At 34.6% G+C, this 19,518-nt stretch overlaps 1 protein-coding gene across 4 annotated transcripts in view; it reads left to right on the forward strand.

Annotated features, from left to right (window-relative positions):
- ROBO1 (roundabout guidance receptor 1) overlaps window positions 1-19,518 on the forward strand; it is a 380,310-nt gene that overhangs the window by 253,129 nt on the left and 107,663 nt on the right. For all 4 annotated transcript variants that reach the window (XM_046648052.1, XM_046648054.1, XM_046648053.1 and 1 more), the window contains exons 4-6: window positions 16,529-16,649; window positions 17,001-17,139; window positions 19,189-19,316. In XM_046648052.1, coding sequence (XP_046504008.1) covers window positions 16,529-16,649; window positions 17,001-17,139; window positions 19,189-19,316 — 388 coding nt within the window. The remainder of the gene's footprint in view (window positions 1-16,528; window positions 16,650-17,000; window positions 17,140-19,188; window positions 19,317-19,518) is intronic.

The following is a 19,518-nucleotide window of genomic DNA, read 5'->3' on the forward strand; positions in this document are numbered from 1 at the left end:
ATGAGAATCTTTTCATATGCTATTCCCTCTGCCTGAATCTTCTGACTCCTGTGCCCCCTTTGTCTAACTCACTGTTTTTTCAGGTTCCAACTTAACGGCAACTTCTTTAGAAAAGCCTTCTGTAAAACCCCACTCTGTACATCCACATTTATCTTCCTGTTATCTGTTCCTTTTCCTTTTACTAAATATTTCTCTTTTAATCCATTGCAAATCATTATATATTACTCATCTAATAAAGATAAACACATAATTGCCACCTATATTCCCTATGATTGTCTTATGGTAGGAATGCAATACATATTTCTTCAGAAAATATTAAATGAATTAAATATAAATCATAATAATGCCTTTCAGCATACCCAAAACTGAAAAGTTGAGAATTTGAACATGTTTGATTTTATTTCCTTATACACTTATATATTTATTTTCTTATTACCCTGTAAAATGGAAAGGAGGTATCATCCATATCATTTATTTTTTCTAAAGCATGGTTTTTCATTGACTTAGTAAAAGAAGGAAGAGGTATGATACAGGTTAATTATGTGGCTAATTATATTTCTGTGTGTGACTTACGGATACTCACAGACTCTTAGAGATGGAGCTGACTTGGAGAAATTGTGGATAGGTAAGCCCCATCATTGTTAAGAAGAAAAGGAAAGCCAGGGGAGTTAACTTGCCCTGAGTCACTTTGTGGATCCATGTTGTGAGCCAGACCTCTCAGCACTAGACCTCTTCCTGTTCTGATTTTTCCCATGACAAACTAGACCTGATCTACTCTTCTAAACAACACTTAAATTTGATTAAGATATTTCCTAAAAAAAAATCCACAGGTAAAGTGTTTTACTGGATTCATTTCATAAATTTTGCCACTGGTTTTGTGTCCTAAATTCAATATTTCATGTCTTGGTATCAATATAGAAAGTAATATTTTTGATATATGGGGTTAACAACTTTGCTTATTTATCCATTGGGTACAAATATGCCCTTGTGTTGATTTGTTTAATAACTCTGTACACATTTTTGCTTTATCAAGGATGTTAAAAACGTATCTAAATTCATCTTAAGTGACTGACTATCTGAGGTGGCCTCAGAATCTCATTCAAAAAATAAAAATAAATTATAGCAATTTAAAGAGTAAGTTAAGCTTAACGTATGGCCATCTTGGGAAAGTCTCATATCTGAAGCATCTTCTCAAAACTATACTAACAACTAGAACTTGGTCAAGTCCTTTAATTCTTGAAAATATTAAGATAAAAATGTCTTCCCTGATTGTTTATTAGGTGCATTATGAGAATCAAGCCAGAGCCATGAGAGTATCTTGAAAGCTGACGACAGCCTCATTGTAAGCTGGTATTTTAAGTACTCCTGTCTTGATTTTCCATTAGTTTTCATTCTGCATTGACATTAATAACTTGGAGAGGTGAGAGACTAGAAATTTTTAACTTCAGAATGAAAAAGAACTGTTTTGAATTAGATATTTAGTGGACAAAAACAAAACTCAACACTGATAAAACTGTGGTATATCCTATTTTGATCAATTTTTAAGTATACTTGAAATATATGAATCTCCTTCTGTATGACATATAGCTTTAGGGAACTTGATAATTTATAGTCTGCATGATGATTTGTCTGGGTCCCTTGAGATACCCAAGGCAATTCCTAATAAAGGAATTCCTAATAAATTCCTAATAAAAGTCCTTACAAGTCCATGTCAACTGACCCAAGTATTACAGAGACAGTGCAAATATGCTTGGGTGCAGAGATAAAGTAGAAGAGGCTAAAGATTGCCAGATAAAATATGTTCTAGTTCAACAAATCATTTTTGGTGACTTCAGGAAACAATATACTATAAAACTTTCAAGTTTCCTCTAAGTGGCGTAATGAACTTCCATATGAGTAAAAGTTCTAACACATGTGAAAAATCAGAATCATCTTGAACAGTTTTGGTATTGTACAGTGTTGATGGTTTATCCTGTTTTCTGTCGCATGTTGATTGTCAGTATTCTTTCAAATCTCTTGAGATGATTCTGACCTGAATTTTTTTTCCCAAATAGGTTTCCTCAAAAACAGTTTTTGAATATTTTTGCAAAATCAAGTCCCACCCAAATGTTAGTTTCAGCCAAAGCAACTTAGAAGACATAGAGGAATGCCTAGCAATCTGCCTGAGCCACTATCCATATGGATTTCTGCCAACTCCTAAAATGCACTGGGCCCAGATCTAGTGTGGTTGTACGCTGCTGGTTAGCATCCATGATCCTTCAGTCAGAATACATCTTCCAGAGAGTAGAAAGTGTCTCAGAAATTTGAGTAATTAGCTAAACAAAAGTTGTACCTTATAATTCAAAGTAATTCTCAATACAGTGTATTAACCAGAAGTAGTATAACACTACAAAGTGAACACACATGGTCAGATGACAGAGCCTGTAATAGGAATTTCAGATCACCTTGATATTGTGACATAGAAAGCAGACTTACAAATGGTGTTTACTCCTTTGTTTTTTCCTTGTAATACATGCTCTGTCAGGTGGCTGTGTTTCTGCACTTTCCAAACACTTTGATATATTTGATCAGGCCATTAAATTTCTCCAAATAGCCAAGGACTAGTGGAATTCTCCTACTGTCTGGGAGCACTTTGTTTAATTATAGGTTAAAGGAGTTTGCCGAATTAAAGGTACAAGTCTTTTGTGGTTTCAAGGATGGTGTTCTTACCAGTTTATTTTATTTTTGATGTCCTATTCATCACCAATGAAATGTTTCTCTGAAGATAAACTTTGAAAATTTATCTTAAAACATTGCTTATAAATCTTACCTGTCATTTGCAAAATTGACATCACAATACTTTTTGGTAAATTCTTTGTTTTTAAAAAGTTGACTTTTCTAATTGCTTGTAATTTTTGTGTTTCCTCATTATAGCCCAGAAATCATTTTGTTTTTCTGTTTACCACAGGCAGAATGAATTGTAATGTAAAAAAAAAAAAAAGTAGTAGATTCAAAAGTGCCCTTGATTGTGTAAGGTATTCTTTCCTGAAAACATGGTTCAAAATGCAGAAATCAAAGAAATTATTTTAAGCTCTTAAGTTTTAAATTATTTCTAATCTGAGCACTTTAAAGGGGGTTGGGATTTCCTTTTCATTATTTATAATTGGCTAAAATTGACTTTATCTGTTTCTCCATCTTGTCCATGTTATCACTTTTGTTTAAGAATGCTCTCTCAAAAAATAATCCCAAATCTTATGCTGAGGCTGACGTCTTCTCTAATCTAATACTGATTCTGCATTTCTTTTGTTTAAAAGCTAGTTGCTTTAAAAGTACTAATACTCTATTGGTAACTTCTGACTACTTCAATTTTTATCTCCTTAAGCCCAAAGAGTATGATAATATGATAAATTGTACACTTGTAAAATAAGCTGGTGTGCATTAACAAAATTACTAACAGACGGCACAGGTTTTCTCTTCTTAAATCTTACAAATCTAGGTGATCACAAAGCTTGAAAAGCTGATCACATGAGCAACAGGCTCATGTTTGAGTCACCTTTAAGAGCAGCAGCTTGGGAAAATTTCAAGAGCAGTTGAACTCAATCTGTATAATTCTGGTTGAAAATAATGGAAATTTGTCTCCTTGAGTGGATAAAGTGTAATTTACTAAGGAATCCATTATTTCTTATTCCTTTGCCTTTTAGCATTCATGGTGTCACTCTTCTCTCACCTGGATAAATTGCATCACCATATTGCCCCATGTGTCATGCTTATAAAAGATCATGTCAGATTTTCTCATCTTTATTAGGGAAGTTTATAAATATCCTGTTTAGATTTTAAACCTGCTGTAATAATAAGTGCATGTTTATATGGGAAAAGAATATCCATTCTTCTGTATGGGAACTAACGTAAGATATTTACCTAAACTACATTTCCCCCTCAAAGAACTCATGCATATGTGAAGTGTAAACATGAGCATTTTTTCCACTGGCAGCTAGATGGATTAATGGCAATTAGGTTGGATATCCAGATCAGTCAGGCTTAAATATGGAGTGTGATGGAAGGAGGGCCATCAATCTAACACACTCAGGGAGGTCCGTCAATGGCACCGATTTCTTTGTCCAGCCAGTGGATCTTGTGATCTATGCATTTGCAAAATCTTGCTAATTTGTAGTTTATGGCTTGCGAACCAAAGAAAATATGAGCTCTTGTTTTTGTCCAAACGAAAGCACTCTCTGTAAGCTTTACTTTGGATCTGTGTGGAATGTACTCCAACCAACTTACTAAATGATCTGAAGCAAGTTTGTGATATTCTCTGAGAATTAGTTTTCTCATCCCCAAATAGGAAAATATACCTCCTTTGTAAGATTGTTGTAAAAATGAAGGATGTCGCATGCAACAATGTCAGGTATACAGCACATGTTGGTACGTCATGGTTCTCATTAATTACAACGACAGTAATAGTCCAGATTGTTATTTAAATACATTAGTACACTTATGAAATTTACTACAGAAACATTTCTGTGTTTGTGGAGAAAATTGTCAAAGGTACTTTATACTTTAGACGAAATTTTTTTCAGGTGTTAGGTTTTTGCTGTAGTAAAGTCCTTTAAAACTTCTATTGAAACATCAGAGAATTTATTTATTGCTTTGCTATGAAGTCATTAGAATTTTAATTTGTCTTCTACAAGGCAATGTAAAATAGTGTACTTCCAGCATAAATTCTAAAATATCAAGCCTTTTTCTGAGGGGGTGATGATTGAAATCAAAGGATTCTATATATCCAATTTCTCAGATCTTGAAAAAAGTGATACTGTGCCTTCTATATAAGTGTTGTGATGGATACTAGAGATATGACAAGCTCCTGGCCATCATAGAACTTATATTCTATGCAGAAGAGAGGCAAGAAACATAAGATCAAGTTTTTTGTTTTATTTTGTTTTGATTGACTTTATCTCTCTCCTTAATCTTCCCACTGACTGACATCGCTTCCACCAGAACCTTTCCCACCACTTAATGCTGGAACCACCTACTTAGGTTGTAGGCAAGCAGCCCAGGAGTCAGAAATTCTGAATTTCAGCTCAAAGTTCAAACAATATAACTTGTAAACTCGGGATTAGGAGCCAATTCAAAACACTGAGATCCTTAAACCATTAATACTTTCTTCAATGCTTTTTCTGTTCAGCATGTTTTTGTCTTGGCTGGGGAACTGAACCATTTATGACTGAGAATGATTGTCCCGAACAAATTGCACTCCCAATGATTTTTGAAATATCCTTCAGATAGATCATTTTCTCTTTTATTTTATTTTCACAGACAACTATAGAAATATAAGCGAGCAGGATGCATTTCTTTTTATTTCTTATTTGTCCACCAGTTAATCATTAGTTTTCAGGAAATATGGCAGTGAGAAGTGTGTGTGGATAATTCTGAAGCTTAATGTAACCCACCAAAAAGAGTTTTTTTTAACTCTAGGTCAAACCTTTCTTCCCAGGATTTTATTCTCTTCCTCACATGTATAAATTACCCTACTTGCAATCTCTTAGGAAGTATGTAGATATATTTCCATTTGTTTTAACATGTGCAGTGGTGAGGGAGAGAGGACTTATTGTCTCTATCTTATAACATGTCCTTTATGAAATGAGGCACACGTTTGCCCAATAACTGAGTCAAGTTCTGAGATAGTTTTGTGATCAATAAAAGAAAGTGAAGCAGCTGGCCATATGGATATTGCATCTCTAACCCTGATCTGATGAGCCCTGACTTCTGATTAATCAATTAAGCTTGTCACTTGCAAATCTCTTCTTGTTCTCCTTTGACACTTTGGGATTAAAATACCACAGAATGGGAATGAGTGTTTACTTCAATTTGTAGCTATTTTCGAGATGTTCATACTTGTATAGAACCTTAATAAGTAGTGGTAAATGCTTTTATCGATTTTTTATTTTTGGAAATTATAAATATGTTTCCATAAAGTAATTCCCCTTGCTTAATTTACATAAAGTAATTCTGAATTTCTGAATCCAAGTTTCCCTTGCATACCTAACCTTTATTTGACTTTGGCTGCCATGGTTATATGTCTTCTTCAGAATATACGTGAATTTAAATTTCAAGAGGAAAAAATTATACACAGTCACTGGAAAAGACATTATCTTAGCAAGGCATTTGGTGGTAAGGGAAATTCTCACACTGGACCAAAGCTATGGAGAAGAACTAAGCATAAGAACCTGTGGAGAGAAAGAGCGATTTACTCTTTGAAAAGTATTTTCAGCTGGTGCACTTGTAACTTGAAAGAGCCAAGTGTTTCAAAATGAGCTTTTCTCCCCCCAAACACTATGGGCATTTGTCATCTTTATTTCTAGAGTATAGTCATAATTCCTCCATAGATATTTTATTTCAGGCTGTCCTAACAGTGAATGTATGTAAATTCAGAATTATGGCCAGATGGTTGGACAAGGTGATAAAAAGCAAACCTGGTTTTGTAGCAAAGTGAAAATTTGCTCATAAGACTGTTTTTACCTTTAAAACAGCAGGACATTGTTTCATGAGAACTGTGAAGGAACTAATACATTAACTTTAATAGCTAAGAACTAAATTAATTTTTCATATGCACACAGAATACTACCATGTAATACCTAGAATTTTTAAAGAGGTAAAAATCATTCAACTTTCTTGCTTTTAGGAGCTAGCTAGCAAAGGCTGTTTTCTCCCAAAACCACTCTTTATATTGCCTTCTTTTTATAGGATTCACATTTGGGTTCTGATCTTAATGACTTGGGAACCAGACACCTGGGGAATGAGCTAACAGCCTTCACTGTTTCATCTGCTGTCTGTTTCACCAGCACTCAGCAGTTGTCCGCCCCTGGTTTGGAAAACGATAAATTAGAGGGGGCTTTCTCGGTTGATTGCTTCGGGCTACATAACTCTGGCCCAAGAAAGTGGGTGTCCAAGAGAAAATGCCAAACCCAAGTCTTCCTATTGACTTTAAGCCACACTTAAGCAAGGAAAAATGTGTGTTTTAACAAGACCATGTTTCTTCTTTCTATTATTCCTCGTTAAAATTAGAATTCATGAAAAGCTCCTCTGGTGACATAAACTAGATAGAAAGGCAATAATTTATACCTTGACAAAGAAAATCATCCTCTCCCTTTACCTTAACTGTGTCTCACTGTAGGGTGGCTCCCACTTGCCTGCAGTTAACAATACAGCTATTCTGATGTCCTTTGTAATCAAATTATCATAGGTGTGCTTCTGCAGCAGCAAAGAGCCAACTACCAATTTATAAATTACTATAAGGAAGAAATGAGAAGGTTAGGAGAAGTGGAAGTAACAGAGAAACGCAGCTGCCATAGTCGTAGGCAGCATTTCTCCCAGGCCTGTGTTCTCAGCTGGCAGCTCACCAAGCTGTGTCGAGAGCCACGCGTTCCCACTGGGATAATTGCTTTTTCTGTATGAGTCTCTTGTTGCTTCTCTCTGATGATCGAGTGTGTTTAAACTCCTGGCTGAAATCATGTTGGTTTTTAAATGGTATTGTAAAGTGTACCAGCAAACAAATGAAATCGGATCATGTTCTCTTGTATGCATGTAGCCCAAGCAAATATGGGAGGCCAATGGAGAGATCCTAATTGCCTATTTTTCCTCTCAATTCCACTCCTAAGAGAACAGTTGAAAGACCAACAACAAGTTATGGTTTTCTCCTTGCAATGTTGTCCGTTTTAATGTAACCAAGAAAAATGTAGACTGGTCATTTGATTGATTTCAATTTGTCATTTTTGTATTTTCTTTACAATGAATATGTACTTATCCAGGTATCCTTTTATTATAAGAGATTTTTTGCGCAAGTCCCGTGAACATTAGTTACACTTTAAGTAGGCTGTAAAAGAGGAAATGGACTTTGCATAAGAGTAGAGAGTAAGTGGATTGGTAATAGCCAGGTGAAAACTTTTTACAGTGTGATTGAAATCTGACTGAATTAATTTTTTTATAATCTATAGTAAAAAATATTGTAAATATTAGCATATAGTCTATTTTTCTTAGTTGAACTCCTCTCTAGGTTCCAGTCTCTCTCATTTGGGTCATGAGTCCATAATGAGCTGGTTGTGGGTACAAGGCAGCTTCCCTAACAGGCTTTGGATGAGCAGCCAGATCATATCTAATCAAGAGAGCTGAGTGGGTGAGATTTAAAACCATGCATTTCTTCTTCCTTCTCCTCCCACCCCCCACTCTCTTTTTCAAGGTGAACCAGAAGGAAGGAGGAATGGGGAGAGGTGAAAAGTTTTTGAAAAATGAGAGATAGTAGCCTTTATGAAGAGTAGAAAGAGTAAATAAGCTTTGTTAGCCAGGATGAAGAACTGTGATTTGGCTGACCCTAGTTTGTTCTTTATATATTTATCTAAATTAAAACTTAGGTTTGAAACTGGAATATGAGATCGTCATGGATACATGATATCATTTTAAAAATTGTTATTTTTGTGTGAAGATTAGTACAAATACATAGGATAAATAAAAATTAATTTCTTGAAATTTGTTCTTATGCTTAAGAAAAGTGTTGATGGTGACGAGAGTAGTAGATATAAATTGTTTTGTATCAATGATTTTTAATAGATTTATCAAAAATTTAAATTTTTATCTGATTACTAATTATATTAAAATTTAGATTCCAAAGAGTGAAACAACAAAATTACTAATGTATATATTCAGAAATATAAACAAGCTACATGTTTTTAAACCATAATTAATAAAAACATGAAATTATTTACTTCTAGACATGCCTTTTCTATTAACTGTTCATATTGAACTATTTACCTGAGGGTGTGAGTAAGAAATATTGCCAAGTAAGAAATACTGTAATTTCTTTGATATTGCATAAGATCTGAATTATATGAATTATCTTACTTGATTATAATTTTTTAGATCGCTACGAGAGATGTATTTTATCCTTTTTCTACCATTTGTATAATATAATTACACTACCATCAGTGTTTTTGCCTAATTTAGAATGCAATCAAGCATGATTGTTTTTGAAAGATACTATAGTATACATTGGACGGTGTGGATGCTTTCATCTAAATTGTTTACTGTAAAGGTTGGTACCACTTTTGCAGCCGGATTGGAAAGTAATAGGTGATTATTCTGCTTCCTCCCTCTCTCTGCTCCCTGCTCAAACAAGGTATCTTTTTTTCTTTATTTTTGTTGTTGTGGAATTAACGCTAAATTTTAAAGGAATAAAAGCTGTTATTTTGACTCTTCTCTACATGTCTCTGTTGAAAGGAGTCCTTAGGGACCATCCCAAACGGCCCTGCAGTCTATTTCACCAAGGAGGATGTCTGGGGGCTACGTCTGGCCATCTGGGCTACCTGCATCTCATTGTCATTAAGAAGTCTTAAACCCATGCAAAGTACTTTTCTAGTTACAACAGCTTGGTGTCTGTTCTCCAGGTCAAAGATGCAGGCAGAATTGACAGGACTGTTATGAAGAGATATTCAGCCCAAAGACAGTTAGTATTGAATTGTTTAAGGATAATACACTAGACTATAATTCAAAACCTCTCATCTCATTTACTTTGCAAAAGAGTACGAAAACAGTGGTGAAGAATCAAATTTTTCAGAAAAAATAATTTCTCATCCCAGGTGCTTTAAAAATTTCACTCCTCACGTTAATCCTGGTTATCAAGCCTTTACTAATGTAAATGAATACTTACAAGCCTTTAATCTCTTAGAGAACTGTAAAAATTAAGCACTGCACAATTTCTCATGGGTGTGATGACACCTATATGTGTGTCATATATATTATGTAAACATGTTTCTCCTTTAGCATTTTAAATCCATATTCTTTTAATACGTTGTTATAATGTATTTTAAAAACAGTGTTTCTAGTAAGGAACAGATTTTAAATGCAAAATCTATTAAAGGAAATGAAATAAATTATATGACAGTTGGGTGGTTAGCAATTTGAAATCATCTTTGAAGCCCTTAATATAATTAGCGGTTTCGTTTTTGGTCTGCTGAATTCAAGTCATATTAGGTTAATGTAATTAAAAGCAGAAAAGATTTTGTGTAGCCAAACTAGTTAATTAGCCCCAGTTGGTTTAGTATGTTAACCTAGAGGTGTATGGATAACGTTGCGGGGGTGATGCCTGAAAAAAAAAATTCCTGTGTAACAGATACTGCAAATCATCTGACTTGCTTTAGGGTAGAAAACGAAGACATACCAACGAGTTCATTTTAAGTTCATCTTTATTTCTGATTTTAAGCACTGATCGCAGAGTAAGCTGTATACTCCATAGAATATACAGACACAAAACTTAATTTACTTTTTCAAAGAAAGCATGTTTCTATGTGTGCAAGATAGTAAGTTTTTCTTCTGTATTCTGGACATAATAATTCTGATTGTAGTTTTATTCATGCTTACCAGAAATATAAAATGATTCTTGTGACTTTTGATTGAAAATCTTTATCTTATACCTGATTTTTCTATGTTGTTCGTCAGTACGCAAGTCAGTAAAGGAGATGAATGCATTCCGGAAAGGGATTTTTAACTGCTTTAGAGAAGTCTTTAAGTACGAGGAGAGAAGACTTTTTACCCATAAGTACAATAATCATTTATAGTTTCTTGAAGGGAAAATGCTAGCATATAAGAATCATGTATATCAAGTACATGGAGGTATTCCATACCTTAATGTCTCTAAAACATCTTTTTAAAAAATCTGAGAGTATTCTGAAGAAAAATATAAAGTGTAGAGATATTTGAACTTTAAAATTCTTTACCACCTCCTCCTTTCTCCCCCTCTGTTTCCTTCCGCAAAAGCAGCAAGACCAACGGGACCTTTTTTTGTTTTATTTTCATCAAGTATGTAGATGACCGAGGCCCCCCTTTAAGCACTGTCTAGAGCTTATGGAAATGTGGGCTTCTAATGTGGTTACCACTGTGGGCTGGGAAGGTATATGGTAATCAGGAAGTGGGACCTCTGCCTGGCGTTTTTGACATAGGCTAGATGCCAGCATATTGTCTGCAAGCTTAACACGTTCTGCTTCTCCACGACCCGGATTATGTTAATTGAAGTAGCCCGGCTGCAGTGCAGTGTTTAACATTGTGTCTGTTCATTATACAAACTCGTTTTTGATAGGTTTACAATTTGGCTGTCAGATCCAGCTGCAGGAAGAGACCTGCCAAGAAATATTTCTTAGCTTGTTTTAAATAGTGCTATTTTCACATTTATAGTGTTTTGTATGTATTAGACATATTTTTCCTTTCCACGTAGAGAGAGGAAATGTCAATTTTGGCTTTACAAAGGGACACTGAGATTTAGAATGTATAAAGTCACCCTTTACAATCAGTGTTTCTATATGACTGGAAATGGTGATTGTTAATAGTAGGTACTGCTTGAAAGCTGGTATGTTGTATTTGATCAGGGTTATAGACTATGTTTTTTCTCTTCTTTGATTTGTTGAAAAGAACAGGCAACCGTGTAGTCCACATCTGTGACCATAGAGAATAGAATTATGGCTTTTGGTTAGCTCTGTTTCAATCTGGCCATTGACAACATGCCAAAATCAATTTGAATTTATAGAAACTGAAGACCATCATTTTAATCCATTTTTTTTTTTTGTATTTCTTTGTTTGCTGTACTTTTTGTTTCTTCCTTCACTTTTATCAATTTCTGTCTCTGTCATCTCTGAGGAAATAAGTTCCTCCCAGGTTTGACGAGGCTTGTTTAGTCTTCCATTGTAATTGTAAACTCTACTTTGGGATCCTAACCATTATTGCCAGTGAGTATAGAATGCGATGTGGTATTTTAGAATGAGTGTCTTATTGATGGGTTAGAAGTTGTGTGGGAGGATTTATACTAATCTGGGAAGTCTCAACAATGATTTCCCAAATAGGGCGTTTAATGTTATAGATATATATATCAATATTATAAATATAGAGTATTTAATATTAGCCCCATTTTAGAGATGAAAAACAAGGGACTTAATCCCTTGCCTAAAGTCACACGTCCATGCTCACTTTTCTTTCCTCTGTGGAGGTATCTACCTTTGACCAATTTGAAAGATTACCTGGGATTTAGAAATCTTTTTTTTTTAACTTTTATATATACTTTGATTTTGAGTTCAGTGCCAACCTAGATAGCGTTGGTAAAGAATATGTTGAGTGGAAAAGCAAGATGGGATTTAGTTGACTTCATTTAGCCATTGATGATTAATATCTATGCTGTTGTGACAAAGAAAATACATTTTTCTCATTAAAAATCTTTTTTTAAGTTTAATATTTTTATTTTCAGGCCTCAGTTATTTTAATTTTCATTTCTCATTGATACAGAGATTATATATAAATGAACAGCTGTGATAAATGTATGCTATTAGTAATATGATGATACTAATGAAAAAAGCTTCTCAAGATATCTGATTCAATAAAAAACATTTCTTGTAGAAAATTTATCCTAGTGGTGCATACTATTAGTATTTGTTTACTTGCAAAGGGCAGAGAAAATATTTTGTAAAATGCTTGATGGGTTACTTTCAATTTGAACAATAAATATGATATAGTGAATAAGTGTAAAACACATTTTTATGAGACATAAACAATTTTTCTGTTTATAGTTAGTGCCAAAATATAACTATGTGCTCCCAAAGCATATGTCTCCCGGTAGATTGAGTTAGAAAATTTTTCCAAGATTGCGCCAAGCATATTATATAGTTGAGACTATAGTAATAAGATATGTGCAACACACTCCTTAGGACTTTATAACTTTCTTTGAATTCTAGTTCTCCTCAGTTATTATTTCCTCCCATTCATCTCAACATTGGACATTTTCCATGTCTGAGAATCTCCTGGCAGTCCCCTCATAATTCTTAACTAAATTCCCCCTTTTCTCCATTTATATGGATTCATTCAAAGTATAATAGCATTGGGCTGTAATATATAATGTTAGCTGGTGCCCCACATGTAATTTAAAACTCTACTTTCCCAAGTATTTAAGATTTTTAAAAGTAAATTAATGTTATATTATACTGAAGTTGTAAAAATAAATCTTTACTCTTGAAAATTGTTTAATTTTATCATTTTCTGACTCATTTTTCTACATATTTGCAGATATTTTGAAATTATTAGTAAAGCCTTATATTTTATTGTAGGTGTAGCTCATTGACAACTTTTAGAGCAAAAAGAATATTTAAAGCATTTGTTTATTTCCTCTTATTTTGCTTTAAATTTTATTTATTAATGTGCAATTTCTTCAGAAATGAACTGACCCCCTGAATATGTAGGGACATTTAAGGTTAAATTCTGAGGTAGGAGAGGCTCCATGTCTTGTCCAAAGTTAGAGAATCAGTAAAGGAACATCAAGGATCACATATCAGCTCACTGCCATTTCAGGAATAGAATTTGTCACATTGCTTGTTGCTCAAACATTTTTGTTTCCTCAAGGTTTTGATAATGTTTATGAATTGTTTCAAAATAAGTACATGGCGAAAGGCTACAATGGATCTTCTTCGAAGGATCTTGATAGTATGATACTCAAAATTTTCTGAACCTCAAGAACTCAAGTTTCTTAAACTGCAATGATAACAGAGCTGTAGCTTGTGCATTTCTTGTCATTTGTACATCTAGTATAGCCAAAGACACATGTCTAGCCTAAAATCTTAGCCCTGTTCCAACTTGCTATATGACGTTGGGCATGTCATTTTCCTTCTACACAAATTTTACTATTTACTAGGCATTGTGACAGGTCCTGGGGCTATAAAGAGGAATTAGAGATGCTTTTGTGCCTCAGAGTTCACAGGGAGGAAATCTGACATTTAAAAGCATAATTAAAACATATTGTGATGATAGGCATAGCAGAGGTATGTGGGAGGAGAGGTTGTACTTTTCTGAGCTGCTGCTCCCTCAAGTGAAAAATGAAGCTATTATAACACTTCCCCTAATAGTCTCACAGCAGGATTATGCTAAAAACCAAAATTTAAATGATATATTTCCACAAAAGCAACTTTATAAAACATAAAATAGTTAGCACCATGAACAAACAGCCTTAAGGTTAGGTATACGTGTGATTTGAGAAGCCTGCTTTGAGACCTTCTAAGGAGATAATTACACATGTAGAAAAGATACATGCAAGAGGATGCTGATTTCAGTGCTGTTTATAACAGAGAAAAATGAAATACCTTAAGCATCTATCAATAGAAGAATAGTCTGGTAAAATATGGTAGATCCATATTTTATAATAGAATACTATTTTTAATGGAATATTATGTAGTCATTGAAATTGAGGCTGAGGGTCTGTATACAACATTTTCAACATTTAAAATGTAAAAATAGGGGCCGGCCCCATGGCTGAGTGGTTAAGTTCGCGCGCTCTGCTGCAGTGGCCCAGGGTTTCGCTGGTTCGGATCCTGGGTGCGGACATGGCACCGCTCATCAGGCCAGGTTGAGGCAGCATACCACATGCCACAACTACAAGGACCTGCAACTAAGATAATACAACTATGTCCCAGGGGGGATTTGGTGAGATAAAGCAGAAAAAAAAAAAAATTGGCCACAGTTGTTAGCTCAGGTGCCAATCTTTAAAAAAAAATTTTTTTTAAATATACATAAAATGTAAAAATATTCTCAACATATTATTGAGTTGAAAATACGGCTTCAGAAGAACATATGTCACATGATTCTACTTTAGTAAAAGTGTGTGTGTGTATTTTATATCTGTCTTATCTATATCTATATCTGTATATCAATACCTATATTGCGAGAGAGTGAGCGAGCTCCAAAAGAAGAATACTCACAAACTATTGACAGTAGTTAATTGGCAGATTTTTGTGTGTGTGACGTTTATTTCTTCTTTATTATTCTGTTTGAAAATTTAGGTAAGAAATATGAAAACAATAAAATTGTTATTAATATATCTTGTAACTCGTACAAACCTTATAGAAATGCTTCATTGAAGAAAATACTAGATTCTGTCAATAAAAGCAGTTTGCATTCAACAAAAATCTTTTGAATGACTATGCAGGCATTATGCTAGACATGAGGGCTTGAGTCATGAACAATGTAGAGAAAAGTCCCTGGATAGCTTTTTATAACAGTTCCTAGAGAATCATGATCATTTTTTTTCTGAGGAAGATTAGACCTGAGCTAACATCTGCTGCCAATCTTCCTCCTTTTTGCTGAGGAAGACTGGTCCTGAGCTAATATCTATACCTGTCTTTCTTTATTTTGTATGTGGGACGCCTGCCTCAGCAATGGCTTGATAAATGGTGCTAGGTCTGGGCCCGGGATCCAAACCAGCAAACCCTGGGCCACTGCAGTGGAGCACGTGAATTAACTGCTACACCACAGAGCCAGCCCCTCATGATGATTTTTTTAATAAAATGACAGTAAAAAATATGAACTTCTAAAGCCACAGATACTAAAACTGTTGTGTTAATATTTGATTTCTCCTAATATAACCGAAGACTTGGTTGCAGTATCTTCTTTGGATGTCTGCATTAAAATAAAGCAATTTAGGCATTCCAAAACAGTATGACCCCACCTTTATAAAGATGCAGTTTCAATAAACTCCTAGTGTATGATGAAAAAAAATTCCGTTGGAATGGTTCCTTCCTTCCTTCTTTTCTTATTTTCTTTCTATCTTTCTTTCCTCCTTTGTGTAATAAATACACTGTACAGAATAACTGTGAGATCAAACCTCCATGAATAAACTTTCTGGAAGTTATCCTTGAGAAAATCTTTCTAAGGTTCAGGACATTATAGATATTTATGGGTAATTGAACTCAACTTCCCACCAAAAGCATGTTAAATTAAGTAAAGAGAGTTCAATTTCTGCATCCCAATCTTAATTCATGGTTAGCTTCAGCCAACTTATTGTACTAGAAGTCTGCTTACATTTATAATTAATTCTTCAAATAATTAAATGTTCAAGAGTGTACCCGAATGACTTTCCAGATGATGTATTAGGATCTCTTCAGTCTCTGCCTTCTAAGTCCCCAAGAAACTACTTGGGTGGCAGCACCTATGTTTTTTAGGACATGTCAGGTTCTGCAAGGTTTTGAATCTTTAAAGACATATTCCTTTAAAACAACTCTGGCAAATTAACTAATTAGAGACATTTCTTTCCCACATCTTATAATACTAAATATGCTTCCCTGAAATCACTTACAGCTAATATGTATTTACATATTAATTATAATCATATGGTATTAAGAATTTCCTTTTTCTTTTTTTCCACTTATTAACCAAATTATTCATGCAATTTTTTGGTTTTCATTTAACTAAATAATATGAAAAACTTGGCCAGTTTGAAAACACAAATTTCTACTTATACAGGATCTAATAACTTTACAAGAAATGTTGGTAAGTAAAAATGTTTTGCTTCTTTCATATTGGACCTTTGGAATAAATTCTGTTTAAAGGTATTACTTATAGCTGATAATATACATCACCTTTTTGATATAATTATGTTTTGTTTGTAAGCTTAGAAAGTAGACTTCACTTATGGAGACCTCTGTCATATAAACATAACTAAAGCAATTTTAATAGTATTCCTGTGAAACTTTTTTTTAAGATACGAGGAGGAAAGCTCATGATTACTTACACCCGCAAAAGTGATGCTGGCAAATATGTTTGTGTTGGTACCAACATGGTTGGGGAACGTGAGAGTGAGGTAGCTGAGCTGACTGTTTTAGGTAAGTGCCGTTTTATCTAATGTGTTCACTGTAATATGCATCTCTTATTGCCTAGTATCTTTCCACAAGGGAGAAAGAAATGACCTTTTCTTGAAGGTAAACCGATATTTTGGGGGGTTAGAAGAGGCAATAAGGAATCAGTAAAGCAGCCTAAAATAAAGTAGCCAAGATGTGGAAGGAAAATGAGGAGGAAAGACCCAACCTATGGAGGAGCTTCTAGAAGTAGGCAGCTATGTGGAATAATTTTCTAAATAATATTTTAAATTATAGATTTGTTCTTACTGAACTTCTAAAATCGTTTTCAGTTTGTTCGTATTTATTTTTTCTTGAGATGCCTTTTTCTAATCTTAGAGAGACCATCGTTTGTGAAGAGACCTAGTAACTTGGCAGTAACTGTGGATGACAGTGCAGAATTTAAATGTGAGGCCCGAGGTGACCCCGTGCCGACGGTACGATGGAGGAAAGATGATGGAGAACTGCCCAAATCCAGGTATTGATCAGAATTTAGTGATGTGATTCACCCACTTGAAATTTCTATGGTTCTCAACAGACCACGGTTCACATACATGCCACTAGAACAGTCCACTCTAGACTCCTTGATCCGGGGCTAGACACGTTACTACAGATAATTAGAACCAGGAGGTTGCCATGCTTTCTCTGAGGGCTTCAGTTAAGAACAATACATTCCTGCCTCACCTGCCCAGGGGGCCCTTGTAAAATGTGATATTCCTTAAACAAGTTTCTCTGCTGTTCAACCAAACCAGAGTTAATACCAATTTCATTTATGGGAGTAGGTAGGGAAGAGAAAGGAGGTGCAGCGTTAAAGATATAACTATGAACCAGTTAAAAAGCAGACTTCCTTTCCTTTGGTTACAACATCACCAGGGAATGGTAGAAGAGGTCAGAGTTTCTTGATATCTGTCAAGTCCTTAAATTGGCTGGGAGCAGAGACACACTCGTAGCCTTAGGGAATGAGGCAATGAAATGCGTTATTCTTCAGGCTGTCTTCTGTGTGTGTCCCTTCATTCAGCAAACATGTGTTGAGCCCCTGGTAAGTTTTGGGATTACAGCAGTGGGTTAGACATAGTTTCTGCTCTCAAGGAGCTCAAAAAAAAGACATGTATGGACAGATACAGAATAAAGTAGCAAATCTTTTTGTCACATAAAGTTAGACCTGTGGGAACAGGAAATCAGAAGAGAGTTCTCAAAGGAGGGTGACATGTAAGCAATGAAATTGAAAAATATGTATCAATTTGATAAGCAAGAAAAAGAAGAGACCTCATAACATAGACAAAAATCTGAGAAAGAATATCCCATATTTTGAGTGGGGGAAAGTTTAACATGGCTAGCACATAGAGCATGTGGCAAGAAGTTATGGGATATCGGGTTGAAGATACTGCCACCAAATTATCAGGGGCTTTGTATAATTGACTGAGGAATTTTGAATCATATTGTGTGCACCCTGCTGAACCAAGAGGAATTAATATGAAGTGTATTACTTTTTAGAGAAAATAATTTTTTGGCCCTATGGATATTGCATTAATACGGGGAGAGGCTAGTGGCAGAGTCACCATTGTTGCTGTCCAGATAAGAGATGTGAATTGTCTGAACTGGGAGATGAGATGGAGATAGGGGTCCATAGTAAAGAGAAATTTCTGAGACTAAATTGGTGCATTGGGCGATTTGTTAGATATAGGGGGCTGGTGAAGGAAGATCGGTAGATTGTGTTAGGAGAAAGTTTGTTTATGTGATAGGGTCAGAAAAGAAAGTGTTATTTGACATATTAAATTTTAGGACCCTGGGGGATAGGATTTCTAATTATTAGTCAGTTGGAATTATGAATTTGGAGCTTAGATGAAATAAGGGTTGGAAATGTTTGTATGGTTGATCAATATATAAATCATAGTAGATAATATAACTCAGGGATATTATGTAGAGTAAAAGGAGGATTAAAGTGAAACTTCAAGGGAAACCCAACATTTAAGGGGAGAGAAGATGAGGCAAGGCAAGTGGACTCTCGAATAAGACTGGCTGGGTTCAAATATCAACTCTGCCACTAGACTAGCTGAGGACCAAAGTCAGGTCACCTTATTTTCCTATGTCTCAGTTTTCTCATTTGGAAAATGGAGATAAACATAATACTTACTTCATACAACTATTGTAAGAATTTTATAAGATAAAACCTATAAAACTCTAAAGTCTGGCATATAATAAGAATTTATTTCACAGTCACTGTCTTTTAATTTTAGTATGAGTACAGTAGCTTGAGGAAATAAATGAATAAGTGCCAAAATTCATTCAAATAAATGAATAAGTGCCACATTTTCTTTTAGAAAGTAGTTTAATATTTTAATCCATATAAATATAAAGCTAAGCTCTTTTCTGTCTCGTGCTTACTTAGAGGAATGCCGCATTTTAGTTTAAATTTTCTGAAGAGAATGTTGTGTGTGATTTGGTGCCTAGATGCGTTATATTTGTAATGATATGTTCTTTCAAGTAGAGAGTCACTTAACTGTGCTTTCTTTTGTTATGTCACCAGATACGAAATCAGAGATGATCATACCTTGAAAATTCGGAAGGTGATGGCTGGTGACATGGGGTCATACACTTGTGTTGCAGAAAATATGGTTGGAAAAGCTGAAGCATCAGCTACTCTGACTGTCCAAGGTAAGGTTTGGGGAATGTTTTGATGTGGTTGTTTTATCATGTGAAGCATAAGGTTGATATTTGAAGAACACATTATTTATTAGAGTAGTCTATATTAAATGCAGACTTTAAAAAGTGCTATAAATATTTTATTTCAAATGTTTAAAGGAAATTATCATCTTGCCTTTGGGAGCTCTAAAAGTGTTTGTTACAGGAGATTGAA

Source organism: Equus quagga, chromosome 21 (genome assembly GCF_021613505.1).
Source record: "Equus quagga isolate Etosha38 chromosome 21, UCLA_HA_Equagga_1.0, whole genome shotgun sequence".
Taxonomy (NCBI): Eukaryota; Metazoa; Chordata; class Mammalia; order Perissodactyla; family Equidae; genus Equus; species Equus quagga.